Source organism: Lagenorhynchus albirostris, chromosome 18 (assembly GCF_949774975.1).
Source record: "Lagenorhynchus albirostris chromosome 18, mLagAlb1.1, whole genome shotgun sequence".
Lineage (NCBI taxonomy): Eukaryota > Metazoa > Chordata > Mammalia > Artiodactyla > Delphinidae > Lagenorhynchus > Lagenorhynchus albirostris.
Genome location: NC_083112.1, coordinates 75,320,245 through 75,338,149, shown reverse-complemented (window position 1 = coordinate 75,338,149; position 17,905 = coordinate 75,320,245). Strand labels below are relative to the sequence as shown.

The following is a 17,905-nucleotide window of genomic DNA, read 5'->3' as shown; positions in this document are numbered from 1 at the left end:
CACAGTTCCACCTTTGCTAACTGTGGGAACTAGAATATCTAAATGTGTTTCAGGTCCTACAGTTCTATGATGCTAACACATAATCTCTCTTTACATGCTTTTTCACCTGCATTTTAAAACACCATGTATACTCGCTAATGTCATAGGTTATACCCTCTAGGATCTACTGCTAACAATAACTGCAAGCAGCTGGTTACAAATACTCTCATTCAGATGGAACACTTTTTCTTTAGGTTTCTATTCTAATTTTTACATGAAACACATTTCATCCATAATCATTGTGATTAACAATAGCATTCATATGTTAACTTCTAAATATTTAAATTATCACTGATTATCCATTTGTAGAATATAAACATGTATTAAAATGCTATTCTTCTAGAAAAAGGAATAATCTTAAAGGAATCATTGGTATTTTAATAATCATTAAAACTTTATCAATTATGGCAAAATATTTATGATATAAGATTAATTTTTTAAAAAGTTGTAATTATATAGAAAGAAGAAGAATTCAACTTAATAAACAAGAAGAAATATATATAGGATACAAAGAAATATGTCCAATGAATAGACAGTAGTTGCACCAAAAAGGTGGACTAATGCGGAAGGAGGACTAATCTTAACTGAACTTTAGACAAGCTTCTCTCCACGCTACAGCCCTGACCTCTCCCTTCTTAGACAACTTACTTTAAAGAACTTACAATTATAAATTGTTTTCTCCGCCCCTTTGAGATGTAAGCCCCTCCCAGGCTTACAACCCGGGGATTCTCTCTCCAGGACCTGAGAGCCACCCTTTTGAGAAGCAATCACCATGAAAGATGGAGCGCTTGTCTCCCAGTCTCTGTGGGAGGCCAGGAGCCTAACTTCCATAAACACCAGTGAGCAAACTCAGGCCTCATCACTCTGACCAACCCCTGGATGATTTCCTTCAGCAGTTTTCCTCTAAGCCCAGCGCTGACAAGTTTTCTGGCCTTTAGTTTCAGGGAGTTGAGCTCAGTATTTCTTCCCTACTGCTATATTCTTGAATAAAGTCTTTCCTGTATCTTTAACTTTTCTGGTGCAATTTTTCTTCGACACTAATGAGAGATTATTTTCATGCTTCTAGATGTTATTCTGCACTTTCCACATTTTCTTCAAGGAAGAAAATATTCTGATTATTAAAAAAGTAATTATTAGGGCTAGACATTTATCAGCAAGAAAGAAAAAAACAGGATTGAATAGTATATTTTCTAAAAGAAGGCTTTTGGTAAGGCAGACTCCATATACATAAAGAAAATGAAAGAGCTATGAAATCTAAAGGGTACTTTAGATTAATGCAAGTGAGACAATTTTAACTTGATGAGGAAGAAATTAGATGGACTATATCAGCAGACACCCGATTTCTAAACTCCACTGAATTTATTCAAGACTTACTTATTTCTATAACATAAAAAGCATTTCATGCAGAGCAAATGTGCCTGTAGGAACTAGGATTTTATTTCTGAAAATCAAAACAGGAACATAATAAAACTAATGAAGGCGACAGTTATGGCCCATTATAACTAAAGCAATTTTAGAAAACTAAAGAAAACAAATAAAATTGACTATATTGAGATATATTAGGCCAATCAGGGAAAAAAATTTAATAGAAACAAACATGAAGAAATGGCATATGGGACTCAGTTATTTTGGTGTTTAAAGTAATGGACCAAATAGACAGTTCTCAATTTTAATCCTAGGAACATAGGTACATAAATTATTTATTAAAGGGAATTGGGGTTTCTCTGCATCAATAAAATAAAATTATGATCCAAAGATTTACGTTGAATGAAACAGTTCTTAGAGAGTTTTGAATTAATTGCTATCTTTGGCCCCCCCCAAAAAATGACTTTAGTTTTTGTAAGAGAAAATACTTACAATTTAAAAAACCATTTTAGTAAACTATTACTTGTCTTTAAAACATAAATTAAAACGTCAACGTGTCACTTGTGGTTGGATTGGAAATTATATTGTTTTTAAGACATCTCATTCATCTTAGTAGTTTTCAACAGATATTTGCAAAGAAATTTTTAAAAATCTCTAAATTAAAATAAGTTTAATCCAGAAGCTCTATGCATTACAAAGGGAGTCTCTAAATATGTCAAGAGTTACATTTGCTAGAAGTGACTCGCTAGCATGCAATTATTTTGCTGAATAGGTATATAATGAATGATATTTACATGAAATAACGTTATCATTTATTTAAATCAAAGAGATGTTTAATGACATACTGCATTTTTCAGACATTTTTAATAAGTAAATTTGGTATCATTTGATAAAACTTACTTAAGTTGGCAGCACAAAAGCACCAGAATACGCACACACACACACACACACACACACACACACTCACACACACACTCACGCTCAGTTTGTAATATAAGAGAAGAAAATAATGAACGTATGTGGCAGTGGATGGAACAAGCCACCTTAAAAGGTAGTGCGTGCTCATCAATGGAGCTGTTTCCAATGTAGAAAAGAAATAGAAATGGAATGTGTACCCTTTCCCTCCACCTTCACCCAAAGAGAGTCTACTTCTCAACCAATATTGGAAAGCTGTCTAATTGCCCAACAATGTTTGAGGGATAGTGTGAATGGTTTAAACTGAAACTAGATTAAACAATTCTCAACGTCTCATTATGTCCCGACATTCTGACATTTCTCTCTGTCCCCTACTAGACTATAGAATCCCTTTCTAAGCGTAAATTCTTAGGGAATTGACTGACAGCTTTAGCAAAACTTCGTAGCTACATTCTTCAGATTTTCAGCAATGTAGTCATAATATTTGATTAGGAAACAGGTTGGATGTCTTGTAGAATTTATTACTAAAAGAAAGAATTTTACATATATCAAATGAGGTTTTAGATGCAAAAGCCCTTTATACTCTAAAGGGCAATATGAATTAGCAGTGTTGAGATAACTGTCCATTTAATTACTTTCTTTAAAATATTAATCTGAAATGAAAGCACACAAGAAATTTTATCCCAGTGTTCCCTGATTCTACATAAGTAGAGTACAAATTGCCAATTAGGACACTTTTAAGCTGAAAGAGAGCTTTATTGATAGTTATGCTAGGTAAATAGGAATTCACTAGTACTGGACCAAACCAGGATATTTGGTCACTCTATCCATCTTCCTACATCAGAAGTTATAGGAAACTTCTGATAGTGTTGGATTAAAAAGTTGTTAAGGTCATAAAAAGCCACAGGGAACATTAAGACACACTGGAGAGTCAGAGTATTATCATTACTACAAGTTTTCTGAGTGGGGCATGGGACCCCAAGTAAGGCACCCCAAGGGTATAATAGCTATGGTATCAGGCAGTATTGCATTAGGCTGCATCAGTCTGAAACTAAGGCTAGTATCGGAAGGAAATGAAGGGTTATTTTTCTCATAAAACAAGAAAGCCAGAAATACACAGCTCAGGAATGCTAACCACCTCAAGGAGATCTTCCAGGACCTTGATCCCTTGTAGGTTCCTGTTCTGTATTCTCAGCAAGTCACTTTCATCCTTTGGTTTCAGAAACACTTGGCGTCTCCAGGTAACACATTTATGTCCCAGGTAGGATGGTATTAGAAGGACACAAAACAACAAGGCTGACCAGATAAATCCGTCCCTTTACTCAGGAGAACAACAGCGCTCCTAGCAGCCCTACCCAGTCAGACTCACTAGATTTAGTAAACAAAAGGCACTGCTTGGGGCTTATTAGTAAAGGGAAAATTGGATAATATATGAGTAGCTAGTATGGTAGCCACACCAAGAAGTGTGTGAACCTACTTTCTAAGGAAGGTGGATCAAACTGTGCCAAGCGCTTTGTTTTGCTGAATTGGTCCAAGTAACACAGGAATGTGTACGGTGGGGCGGCGGCGGGGGGGTGTCCCTAATTACCACAGGGCCTGTGCTCTGCCGAGAGGCCTTTGCACGTTTGGTCCAGAACTGAGGCCTGGACACAGGAACCCAAATAAAGCCCCGGGGCTCCTCCTCCACATTCTCCCAAGTGATGCTCAACTTTGCCACTAAAAAGTACTGATAGGGGGCTTCCCTGGTGGCGCAGTGGTTGAGAGTCCGCCTGCCGATGCAGGGGATGCGGGTTCGTGCCCCGGTCCGGGAGGATCCCACATGCCGCGGAGCGGCTGGGCCCGTGAGCCATGGCCGCCGAGCCTGCGCGTCCGGAGCCTGTGCTCCGCAACGGGAGAGGCCACAACAGTGAGAGGCCCGCATACCGCAAAGAAAACAACAACAAAAAAGAACAACCCCACGAGACAGTTACCATCGTCATAACCCTGCGCTGAACTGCAGGGCGTTTCTGACACGGACGGACCACCTAGAGTCAGCACAAAGCCCGCAAGTTCAGGGCACTGTCCCCAACACGGCTGCTTTACTTCAGATGTCAGCCACAAGTCTGGGCGTCCCCAGACCACCTGCACTTCTGACCAATTAGCTACAAATTCAGGGGCTCCCTCAACCCTTCTCAGGTTTGAGCATTCACTCAAACTATTCACAGAACTCAAGAAAGCCCTATACTTACCATTGCAGCTTTATGGTGAAGGATACAAATCAGGACCCGCTAAACAAACAGACACACAGGGCAAGGTCTTAGAGGGTCCTGAGCTCAGAGCTTCGGTGCCCTCTTCCCATGGAGTAAGGGCACATGGTCCTCCCAGAATGTTGATATGTTTACCAGTCAGGAACAGAGGTTAGGCTGCCTCAAAGCTCCAGTCTGAGGTCACATCATTGGTTTTTAGACACTCAGAGTGAGCAAGTCAAATGGTTGGATGGATAACTTAGTGGACAGACAGAAAACAGTGGCCCCGTCTTTTTATTTTATTTATTTTGGCCACACAGCTTGTGAAATCTTAGTTCCCCGACCAGGGACTGAACCCCGGCCCTCAGCAGTAAAAGCACCAAGTCCTAACCGCTGGACCACCGGGGAACTCCCCCAGTGGCCCCATCTTGTTCCATTCCCATGCGCAACTCTGACTGGAAAGCCGATTCACAACGGATTGTACTACGAGTAACCTTCTCACTCATCACTTCTGTGGAAGGGACATCTCTTCCTCATTCCGCACTGTCTTCTCCAACTGTCATACTACACGTGTATCCCAAATCGACAGTGTTCCACAGCTAACACAGACGAACCATAATTGAAACTCAGATCAATCATTTCCCCTTTAAAGACAAGTTAGAAATGTTAGAATTACCAATGAAAATGACCTCCTCGCAGAAACAATGTCAGACTGAATACACGGGTGTGACGTGAGTGCAGTCACTGAAGCTCTGAGTGTCGGACAGGGATGTATAAAACGGAGAGAGAAATACAAAGTACCTCCAGCTGTTGTTTTGAGGATTAAATGGAATTATTCCTCTGCACAAGTGCTGATGCCCGGTAACTGCTCAAAAACTATCAGTTGTTATCATTGTTTATATTAGTAATAAGTGAAAACCCACAAGTGTTTAGTGAACTACTCTACTCCACGTAGGCACTGTGCAGAATTTTTGTGTATTCCAACTCAAGGACTCCATGGAAGAGAATATCAGAAACAAAAGTGGGCATCTATCAGAATGTCTCAGCGATTAAAAACCCTAGGAGAGCATTTCCATGTTCAAACCCCAAAGGGCACGTTCAGCAGCCGCTGTTTCATTAGCAGCAATAACAGTCAATGAGGCACTGAGATAGCTAAGGATGGGAAAGACAGCGTGGAGAGGAGACACCCCGTCAGCAGGAGGGAAAGAACAGAGTGGGAGGGGCAGTCACGTGTGAGAAGAGCTGTTGAGGGTTTAAGGAAGAGAGAGGAAGCTTAAAAGCTTTACAGGTAGTAGAGACCCGATGGAGAATGCTATAGTTGGCAGGACCTCTGGAGTTAAATCTAACCTGCTCATTTTAAGACAAGAACTTGAAACTCAGGCAACTAATAGACACCTTAATAATGTTCACTGGATAGGAGATGTCTTAGAAACCATGAAATGTGGGATAACCCAATAACAGAGGAATTTCTTATTGATTCAGTGTTGAACCAAAGATAGGCAGTTGCTACAAACCGTGCAGCACAACTGGGGCTAAATCATGATTTACGGCACAAAATGCTTGCAGAACAATGAATATAAGTTGACAATGGAAAGGGAATTTGACTTGTATGCTGAGATATTAGAAAGTAAACCACTCAATTATTTTTTAAAATTTTAGCAAAATGCGTTCAGGGAAAAGATAAAAGAAACAAGTCAACTTTGTAATGCAAAAAAAAAAAAAAGGAAGCCGGGGTTAAAAATAATGAAGAAAGATGGGCAACTGTAATTCAGATGAGGTTTTACATGTTAAATCTTCAGAATGAGGACTAGAGATAAAAAGTGGGAAAGGTTATCGAAGAGAAACAATAGATTATACAGAGGAGAGGAGAAGATGTTTTAGGTTCTTTCTAATTCTTTGCTTCTCCTATCAATTAATGTACCCTGTTCTATCCTGGGCAAAATAAGGAAAGAGGATAGGCAAAAAGAAGAGTCTGCAGAAAATTGCAGAAATGAGGAGGAGAGAAGAAACCCGAACCCTCCCCAAACATCGGATATAACCACTGACTCTCACGTAACTGGTTTGTGAAGAAATGCTGCTTTGTAAGTAACGCCTAAGAGATTTCTTTTTAACTATATTTCTATTTCCTGTCAATCATGGCAATTCTCTGATTTACTTCATACATGTTCTCTATCAAAAGAAGGGCATTTCTGAAAATGTCCTGATATATCTCAGTAAACTGTTGCCCAGATCAATCAGCACTGTGATACTATGATAAAATCAACAAGTGGTTGTTGTTTGGTCGGGTTTTTTTCCAAAAATACACGAATTTATCAGCTTTAAAGAAAGAGTTGTCCTTTGTAATGTCTGTGGATTTGTTTATAGAGGAGACCTCAAATATCCCCATTTTTCCTTCTTATACTAAAACAAGGTCTGCAAGTCGATTTTAGAAATTAAGCTTTTCTGCATTAAAACATAAGTGTACCTAGTTGTTTCATCACGTCTCTTTGCTCCAGTTCCCATTTGTTAATAATTCTATAAAGATAAAATCATAAGTGATAAAAGAAATTTTACAAAGTTGCTTAGTTGTTAAACTAAACAAGTCTACCTGTCTTTTTTTTTTTTTTTTTTTTTTTGCAGTACGCGGGCCTCTCACTGTTGTGGCCTCTCCCGTTGCAGAGCACGGGCTCCAGACGCGCAGGCTCAGCGGCCATGGCTCACGGGCCCAGCCACTCCACGGCATGTGGGATCTTCCCGGACCGGGGCACAAACTCGTGTCCCCTGCATTGGCAGGCGGACTCTCAACCACTGTGCCACCAGGGAAGCCCCTGTCATTTTTTTAGAGTTAAAAAAACCTTAACATTATAATGAGTTGTTCTTTAATATAATTTTCAATTCTATCCTGAAGAAAGATGACAGCAGACTTCAATGAAGAGGTTACATTTCAATATAAACTTATTTCAAAGTTTGAAAGCTTTGCTCAGTGTCAACAAGAGAAAAATGTTATTAAAACAATAATACTTAACTGCGTAGAGCAAATAAGCCACTGATTAATCCGTTTAAAACGCATGGTTCAATCAAAATATAAAAAACAGTAAAAAGTACTTTTTTGGGCGGGTCGGTTGCTTTGCTTTCTTTTATTTTTTTAAAGCAGAAGAAACCCAAAACTATAGACACAGAGATAAGTTAATATTTATCCAAAATAACTTATTATGAAAGAATTTGGTTTTAACTCACAGTTTGATGCTGTTTACATTTTAATGTCTCTTTCCATGGAAGCCCATGACATAATCTTAAAAGTAAAATGGAACATATCGGGTATGGATTTTAATATCAACATCTGGAAAGTAAACTTCTTCCATAGCAAGTATCTGTATTACTCCTCTCGTTCCAGTGATATCAGGAATATAAAAATGTAAAGAGCAAGGTCAACATAGTCTAATCATTAGTTCCAGGCCACTTGGACTGTATCTTATCAGGTAACCATTCTTGACTCCAACTTTTGTTTCTACCTATGGCTTTCTAACTTTCTCTCCCACATAAATGGGATACTATTTTTTTCCCACCTGCGAAAACAGGAGAGGGGTTAGGTGGTGTAGGTGTAGATGATCTGGGCTCCGATTGCTGGGCTATAAATCCTGACCTGTCATTTCTCAGCTCTGTAACCTTGGGAAAGTGAGAAAATCTTAACGGGGCTTTGGAAATGAACTAAAATAATCCATGAGATTCTTAGCATGGCGTCTGACACACGAATGAAGCTCCTTTTCCACACAGTTGAAAACTCAAATCCAGTAACGAATATATTTTAGTATTAAGTAGAGGTCAGTGCATTTATGCCTGACTCGAGCCTCTGAATTACCTAGAGAGGTTTTAAATTGAATGTGTTTCTGATGCCAGGGATGGGACAGGCTCTGAAATAAGCCTCTTCCCCTCGGCTCACGGCCTTGTGATGCACCTGTTGGGAGCATCTCTTCTGTCTCCTAGGAAGGGAAGTCGAGTCATGCTGCCTCTGGGCCTGCCTCTACACCTGGGGAGTGGGACGAATCCTCTGACGGAGGAACTGGGGACGAGTCTCCTCAGCCCCTCCCTTCTCGGAGTGAGCCTCCCTGCAGAGACCACAACCTGTCCTCCTCCTGCCTGTCCTGAGCCTTGTCTGGGGGCCCCTCACTTGGGAGACCTCATCTGACTCATAGGTGCCTTGGACTTACTTGGCCAAACTGCCTCATGATGGGATAACTTTATAAACCCTTTCAGCCACCACACGCAGTCACGTCCTCTGATGCATCCTCCATCCCTGACCGGGGTGATCTGGCCTCTGTCTTTACTGTCTGATTACCTCTCAGATGGTCCAGAACCCAGACGGTGCTTTTTATTCAGGGAACCCTCAAATGCTTCAATGTTAGACATAATCTCCATCACCAGGCAAGACACAGGGTCAGAGATAGGAAGTACCTTCCTCAAGGTCCCACTGCTTAGATACAGCAGATTTTGGGTTTGACCTCAAATGTTTCTTTCTTTATGTATTTATTTATCTCACTGAGACATAATCTACGTAACACAAAATTCACACTTTCAAGGTGTACAAGTCAGTGCTTTTTAGCACACTCACCGATGTGTGTAACCACCTCATCTCCTTCCAGAATACTTCCATCATCCCCCCAAAGAAATCCCATATCCACTCAGAGTCACGTCCCATTTTCCCCTCACCTCATTCATCCAACCACTAATATACTTTCTGTTTCTATGGATTTGCTAATTCCAGACATTTCACATAAATTCAGTCATACACTGTGTAGCCTTTTGTGTCTGACTTCCTTCACTTAGCATAATGTTTTCAAGGTTTATCTCCTTTATAGCATGTGTCAGGATTGAGGCCATATTTTAGATAACAAGAAATCATTAGTTTTATACTTAAGAGAGAAAAAAATGAATATTTGCATTTCCTACTTGAGGAAATTTTGTCACGATGATAGTTATTGGAAACCTTATATATCAGTTTAGTTTAAAACATGGAATGTGTTTAAAATAGTATCTTTGGTCTCGTGATGACAAAGGGAAGGAAGAACTGACATGGTCAAAATCAGAGGGTTTTCATGCCTAACTCCTTGCCGTCCACAAGATCTTTGGTAAATGTTGATACGCAACTTCAATCTTCTAACTTTTGGTTGAGAGACAGACTTAATACTGATTGAAAAATGGCTGGTGACTAGAGAGGGTGACAAAGGAGAATAACTAACTCCTCAAGGACCAAGGTCTACGAGTTTATCACTAGGGAGAAGGCACTTACAGCTTGCTGGGAAGGGCTGGAAGGTCAGGGATGATCTCTTCATAGGGTTCCTCTTGGGCCAAGGTCTGAACACAGGAAGACTCTTGCATTCTTCCTTCCCAGGCAGACTCGGCTTTCAGCAGCATTTCCTCAATAAACTCAGACGCGGCAACATCTATGAGTAACAATAAGGCGATCAGAGCCAGTGAGTGGGAACATCCCACAGAACTATGTACTTTCAAGAATTCTGATATGTAACATGCTAAAATTTATCAACACATGAAGCAAAACAAAAAACACTAAAAGTTTACGGTGGGAATAAAATGGCAGTGCTACCATTTTTAAAGACTATTTTATGTTACATCAGTGGCATATTTAATTACATGACATAATATAAAATGACATAATATAAAAATAATACGCACTGAGTGGTCACAGGTAAAATGTGAAATCACTGAGAAGCTAAGCTGGAGAGAACTTAATGTCGTTTTATTCTCCGTGAAAGTCTTCCTTCAGCCTGATGAATGGGAATCAAAAGAGGAAAATAGGGGCTTCCCTGGTGGTGCAGTGGTTGAGAGTCCGCCTGCCGATGCAGGGGACACGGGTTCGTGCCCCGGTCCGGGAAGATCCCACATGCCGCGGAGCGGCTGGGCCCGTGAGCCATGGCCGCTGAGCCAGCATGTCCGGAGCCTGTGCTCCGCAACGGGAGAGGCCATGACAGTGAGAGGCCCACGTACCGCAAAAAAAAAAAAAAAAAAAAAGAGGAAAATAGCTATACCTTCCCAAGGACTGGGCTCTTATAAAACATGCAGTAAGCATTCTATAAGCATTCTACTAACTGAGTAGCTGTACAAATAACTACTCAGTTGTGTTTTTAAAACAGTGGGTCTGGCCTCTCTCTGTGATCTGGTGGGATTTCTTTTTCAATCTGAAATAAAAATAATTATATTTCCTTACAAATGACATGTGAACAGTGACATCTGAACGTATTTGAGCAGCAATACAGCTGTGCATTAATCAAATTTACACTTACTAACAACTGAAAATCAATACATCCTGAAGAAAAATCACATGAATAGCAAGTAAGAACCTAATGGCTGTGGCTACTCCTTTCCAACCCCCACGACTAAACTGCGCGACCTCTTGTGTCCGTGAACTTCAGTTACGTGGCTTTGTGGGCTGAATGAGGTAATTCAGCCACCACAAGAAGATATCGATGCCAGGATTTTATCATCATTTGCTTTAGATTAAATCATATCTACGTAATGAGTAGGAGACAGCTCAGCGTCCTCTTCTTGGGAGATTATTTCCATACCAAGCAACAGCTATACCTCAAACTGCTTTTATCCCTCAGATAATTTTTTGTGTGTCCACTTCAAATTCAAGACACGCAAAATAACCAGAACATAATATAGTATTACTCAGCCATAAAAGGGGTCATTTGTAGACACGTGGATGGACCTAGAGACTGTCATACAGAGTGAAATAAGTCAGAAAGAGAAAAACAATTATCGTATATTAACTCATATATGTGGAATCTGAAAAAATTGGTATAGAGGATCTCATTTACAAAGCAGAAATAGAGACACAAACGTAGAGAACAAGTGTATGGATACCAAGGGGGAAGCGGTGGTGGGATGAACTGGGAGATTGGGATTGACATACATACACTATTGATACTCTGTATAAAATAGATAACTAATGAGAACCTACTGTATAGCATAGGGAGCTCTACTCAGTGCTCTGTGGTGACCTAAATGGGAAGGAAATCCAAAAAAGAGGGGATATATGTATACGTACAGCTGATTCACTTTGCTGTACAGGAGAAACTAACACAACATAGTAAAGCGACTATATTCCAATAAATTTTTTTTTTAAATATATAGCAGTGATGATGATTTTCATGTGCTCGGCCACAATATGGGTGTCTAGTTGATTGTTTTCTGCACTATCATTTTAAGTGGTTCCTTCTTCTTGTTGTTGGTATATCCTGCATCTACCTGAAACGAATCAACAAATGTTTACTGAGAGCCTACTGTGGTCCCATCACTGTGTCTCTCATGACCAACATGGCGTGGAGAACTGATTATACTGATGCTAGGCTTTGCGTGACCAACGTGGGCAAAATTGTCTAAGAGAGTCATCAGACACTAGGCCTGTGGCGGCCAGGGCGGAATCTAGACCAGCCGCTTAGTCACGCCCGGAGCTCTGGGACTGTCATTGTCAATTGCCTTGAGTGTCTGTTTTGGTGAAATTGACCCTAGACTTAAAAGGTCAAAGTGTGAGAGACAGAGTCCATGCAGTCCAGGGTCAATGATATATTCCATTCTCTGGGAAAAAAGCCAGAAATACGATCTGGAAAAATGTGATCTCCTGTTAGATCTAGAGTTAACAGAGGACGGGGTTTATATGTACAATAAAAATATTTTTGAAAAAAGATAGGAGAAAGCTACAAATTTCTATGTACTCTTCCAATATTTACCATTAGGCAAATTTTTGTAGATAATAGTAAGGTCACTACCCTATTATTAAAATTAGCGTGGTTCTAAAGTTTGAGACTATTAAGCCATCTTATAGTTTGTTAAATCTTCAATTTATTTTCAGCAAATAAGATCAATAAACATTAAGCAATGATACTTAATTCCAATAAAAAATAGAGCAAATCTCCCATTCTCTCTTAAATGGGAGGAGGTTTATCGGGTAATTATACTCCTAGAAGCATGTGAAATAAGAAATCTCAGGTGTGAAGTGCTTTCAGGTTAGTAGAGGTACAAAAACAAGAAGAATAAATATATTTAAGTTATTCAGATCAATTAATACCTTCAACATTTTTACATTATTTTGTTACTTATGCAAGACTTTTCTCTTTGTTATTTAGAATTCTTATTTTTAATATACCCAAAGTAACTTACAGGTAGTAACACTGTTGTCAAGTTTTAAAAACTAGAAAATGAACGTGGTACCCACTTTTTAAAAGAGTGGTAAAAAGGACTCTAGAAAATTTCAAAAAGATATAGATTAAAAAATAAGTAACATTAAGATTTTCAAAGTTTTAAATTAGGTTGAGAATGGTAGTCTCTATTGCTTGCAGTATAAATATCTGCACAGAAAAAAAAATACTCTTACCATTTAAAAATACCCTAATGAACAAGCATGTATTTGGTATGGTGAGAAACTAGTTAAATAACAGAAAAAATATATTTTAAAGTAAGTGACACTGTAGGAATCACTGGCTGGGAAATTTAAAGTCCAAAGAGCACATTGCAATGAAGTCCCTATAAACTTAACTGCTCTCTGACAGGTACTTGTAACGTAGCAGTGCACAGGAGTTTGTGAATCAGGCTTGAACCGGGTTGGGTTTCACAGAGCATCTCAGGAGAGGCTGACTCACTTTGGAGCTGTGTCAGTGATGGGTCAGCAACTTCCATATGATGGGAAGAAGGCAGTAACTGCTCAGGGGTCCGGGATGCTCACAACCTACCTGAAGCCTTCTCCTCGTTGCAGTTCAACAGGTGTGGATTTGCCTGATGCATCAAAAGAAGTTTCACCAGGTTTGCCTGAAACATTAAAGGTAATTGAAATAGGAAAGATTATGCTGGATACTTAAGATTCATCAGTAAAGAATCCAAAGTTGCTATCCTCCAGGGGCACTGGTGGAATGAGAATGCATTAGCATAACCTGCTATGCTAAATGTTTCTTACTCTCTCCATTTCCTGGTTTTTTTTTTTTTAAATGACATTCAAACTGGTTTATCAATTAATGCATTCAAATAAAAAATTACTCATCAAGTGGGTTAAGTCGTTGAGGATTTGAAAAGGTTCACTTAACGCCTTTCACATCGATTTCAGGGCACCTAATGGGAGGAATCACATGTTACAGTGTGTTTTGTTTTAATTTAACAATTCCTGAAAGTCACACTTCTTGTTACTGCCCATCCATTACAGCATCATGGACAATATGAACCTAAGGTCTAATGGACAATTAGAAAAACTTCATCTCAAGTTATAAGAATAAAGCAACTTGATGAGAGATTAATATATTTTTTAAAGTTTATTATAAAATACATCGTACATACAAAGCATATGTATAAGGGATAGGCACTGTTGAAAGAGCAAATAATGAAATAGAGTCCAGTGCACCCAAGTTCTTTAAATGTCATTCATAGTATGTTTGTGTGTTCTTTTCCCAAATTATCCCTGTTCCTACTTCCCAGAGTTGACCACCGTCATGAATTTTATGTTAACCATTACTGTGTTTCCTTTGTAAGCTTAGACCTTACTTAAGAAGTATCCCTAATCAACACATCGCTTTGGTTTCATCTGTTTGTCTCATTTATAGAAGTGAAATCCTGGTGTATATATTCTTCTGTGCTTTGCTTACATGAATTAACATTGCATCTTTGAGGTGATGTGTTTAACCGAGCTCCATTTGTTTGTTTGACTGCACAGAACTGCATTGTACAAATACATCTATCCACCTTCCTCTCAGTGGACATTCAAGCCATTGCAACCATTTACCTATATTTAAGAATAACGTTGCTATAAATATCCTAGTTTATATCTCTTAGTGTACACATTCAAGAATTTCTTCAGGATAAATGTACTTAGGACTGAAATTGCTGGCATACAGGTCTGGTCATGTACAACTGATGAGATAGCTCCAATTTTTTTTTCAAAGAGTTCAAGTTTATACTCCCACTGCCAACCAGAGTTCCTTTTGTTCCACATTATATTTAATAATTTTATGACCAGCTATTTACATATTGCTAGATTCACATCCTCCCTAACACTTGATATTGTCATTTAAAAAAATTGAGCTACTATACTGGGAAAGAAGTAGTAGCCCAGTACAGTTTAACTTGCATTTCCCTGCTGACAATGACACTGCACACCCCCTCATGTGCTTTATTTCCATTCTTGTATTTTCTTTTGTGAAATCTGTTCAAGATTTTTTTGCCCATTTATTATTGAAGTATTTTTCTTTGAATTATTGATCTATATGTTCTAGATACATTTGTCAGATATATGCATTACCAATAATTCCTCCCATTCTATGGCTTGCCTATTCATCTTTTTAAAAATGTCTTTTGATGAACAGGATTTTTAAAATTTGTTTTACTTCTGTTTATGCATAACTTTCATATATATTTTTTTTTTCTTTAGCTGTTAGTGCTTTTTAGGTTCAAGTAACTCTTTGCCTACTCAAAGGCCATGACAATATCATAATACATTTCCTTCTAAAAACTTTATAATTTGAACTTTTACGTCTATGGTCCATCTCAGGTGAATTTTTGTAAGTGGCACCTAAAGGCTTAAGGTTAATTTGGGTCCAGCATCCTTTGTTTCTCAGCAGTATTTGTTAAAAAGACTATTTTTTCTTATTGAACTGCTTTTGAGGCAGTCTTGAAATAAGTAAAAAAAACTTATATTCTTGAAAAAAGTATCTAATGTTTTTTTCAAGATAATCTTGTCTATATAGGTCCTCTGCATTTCCATATAAACCTCAGAATGAATTTTCAATTTCTGTAAGAAAGGCTGTAGTATTTTGATTGGGATTGCGTGAAGTAAACAGATGCTAGATTAGCTTTACACGGCTGCCATAAAACATTACCACAAACTTAGCAGTTTAAGCAATAAATAATAACTGTCTTACACTTCTGCGGGTCAGAGGTCTGACGCCGGTCTCACTGGGTTCAAACCAGGGCATTGGCAGCACTGTTTCCTTCCGGCCCCAAGGGAGCATCTGTGTCCTGACTCTTCCAGCTTCCAGAGGCGCCCACATTCCCTGGCTGGGGGCCCCTTCTTCATCTCCAGACCAGCAGTGTCGCACCTCTCCGACCATTTCCATTGTCGCATTTCCCACCAACCCTCGGCCAGGAACGGGTCTCTGCTCTTAGGGGCTCAGTGATCACAGTGGGCCCACCTGGAGATCCCTTCCCACGTCCAGACCTTTAACTTAGCCACAGCTGCAAAGTTCTGCCTTGTCAGGTAACATACTGATAGGTTCTGGCGATCAGGGTGTGGACAGCTTTGGGGGCCACTATTCTGCCTTCCATAGGTACTATTCTCAGCAAAACCCACTGGCGTCCCGGGGGGAAAATTAGATGGAACCTAGGGGATAAGATAACGTCTCACCTCTTCTTCTGTACGTAGTCTAGCTTCACTGGCTCACAGGGAGCCGCGGGCAGAAGCCTTGCACCCAGCCCTTCAGACCAGAGTTCCTGGGGCCAAATGGCTGCACCCAGGACACCTCAGCTCTGAGGGCCGTGTGCAGAAGCACCGCCCACCACACCTTGTCCAAGATGGTGGTGGTGGGCCGTGTGCAAAAATCTGCACCCGGCACTGGAGCTGTGAGCAACGAATGCACCTGTGCTACCCGCCCCCGCACAGAACTCCAACCCCTCCCACTGAGAGATCCCTATAGCCAGCCACCCCCACACCTCTCCGTTCTCCGATCAAAGAATAAAGCTTCCCCACAGAGAACCATATTCCATATCCTGTAATAAACCACAACGGAAAAGAATATGAAAAAGAATATATAGATACACAACTGAATCACTTTGCTGTACAGCAGAAATTAACACAATACTGTAAATCAACTATACCTCAATAAAATGTTTAAAAAAGAATAAAGCTTCCCTGTGCTTCTGAACCCAACTCGGTCCTGTTCTATTGGTGTCATCAGGCCAGGCAGGAGGACCCTTGTTGGGGCCCAACTTGAAAGGGTCGGTAACAGGATCTTAACAATAGTCACTGTCTCAACACGTGAATATGGCTTACCACCTCATTTATTTAGGTCTTCTTTACTTTTAAATTATATTGTTTATATTTATATAATACGGTTGTATAGTTTCCAGTGTAGAAATCTTACATGTCTTATGTAAAAACTATCCCTATATATTTTATGTTTTCAATGCTATTTTTCTTTTTAATTTTGGAGATTCCTTTGGAATTTTTATTCTTTCTCTTTTCCTATGTTTGTCTTTCCATTTCTCGGTTTATTATATTGACTAGAAGGGGACTGGCTTTTCTGATCTGTGGCTTTGTTGTTTCTGTGACGTTTGTCAGTCATTCTCCACCCATGCAAGCACTCTGCTCAGACACTCCAAAGCATCTCCCCACCCATCAATCACTGCTCTTGTTAGTATTCTCATTGTAAAATTAATTCGATTTTAAACAGTTTGTGCCATTGCTAGCTTTCCCACAAGTCCACTGCAAATCAGTGTTTGGTTTTACAGAAAATAAAATATATCAATAACACTTAAATCATGTCACAGCAGACCGCTTATATTTAGGGTTTATTTTTATTTCCAAATATATACAGTTTACTAAAGATACAGATGTTCTCTCGAAATCTGAGAGACAGAATATATAGAGCAGGGTCCCAGGACATCAAAATGGGTATAGAAAAGAGTTTTGTTTTGTATCAAAAAGTTGAGAGATTTGCTTGCTTTTCAACCATAGGAAAGGAAGGGAAGAAGGGAGAAAAGGATGGAGGGAGGGAAGAAGCAAAAGAAAAAAGCAGGAGGGAGGGAGGGAAAAAGCAAGGAAAGGAAGGATGAAGGGAAGAAGAAAAGCAGAAAGAAAAGAAAACATGCAAAGCCAAGAATTATGTAAGATTGCCCTTGTTTTTCACAATTTTGAAAAAAAAACAGCAGTACCTAAAAGCTTTCATTTTCTGACAAAAATGTCCGATTGTAGGAGAATCTAACAATTACTTTGCATTTCTAAATTTAATCCACTCTTTACAGAACTCCAAAGAGAAACTTGGGCGATCTCTCTGCAAATCACCTCTCTCCACAGCTTCCCCTGTAACTGCAGAAAGCACTGGAGTGGTCAAAGCAAATGGTTTCCTACATGAAAATCTATGACCACAAAAGGACTGCCATTTTCTTTGGGGCCTGTAAAAACAAACATTCATATGTGGAATGAAGAAGATTCTCTCACTTGGGGAATTCCATTTTTCTTCAAGTCAGTATTTCCCACGTGCTTCCAATTAGAAATCAGTGAGGCGCGGCCCGGAACTAAATTAAGCAGGGCAGTACTGATGTCAATTTCAGAGTAGTCTGCATCGTTTGTTTTAACCTCAGGTAAGATCTTTAGGTAAATTACTTCA

At 39.4% G+C, this 17,905-nt stretch overlaps 1 protein-coding gene across 1 annotated transcript in view; it reads right to left on the bottom strand.

Moving 5' to 3' along the window:
* Window positions 1-17,905, bottom strand: part of MYO16 (myosin XVI) — a 427,643-nt gene that overhangs the window by 283,490 nt on the left and 126,248 nt on the right. The window contains exons 8-9 of the mRNA XM_060128880.1: window positions 13,271-13,346; window positions 9,811-9,964 (exon numbers count right to left, since the gene is read on the bottom strand). Coding sequence (XP_059984863.1) covers window positions 9,811-9,964; window positions 13,271-13,346 — 230 coding nt within the window. The remainder of the gene's footprint in view (window positions 1-9,810; window positions 9,965-13,270; window positions 13,347-17,905) is intronic.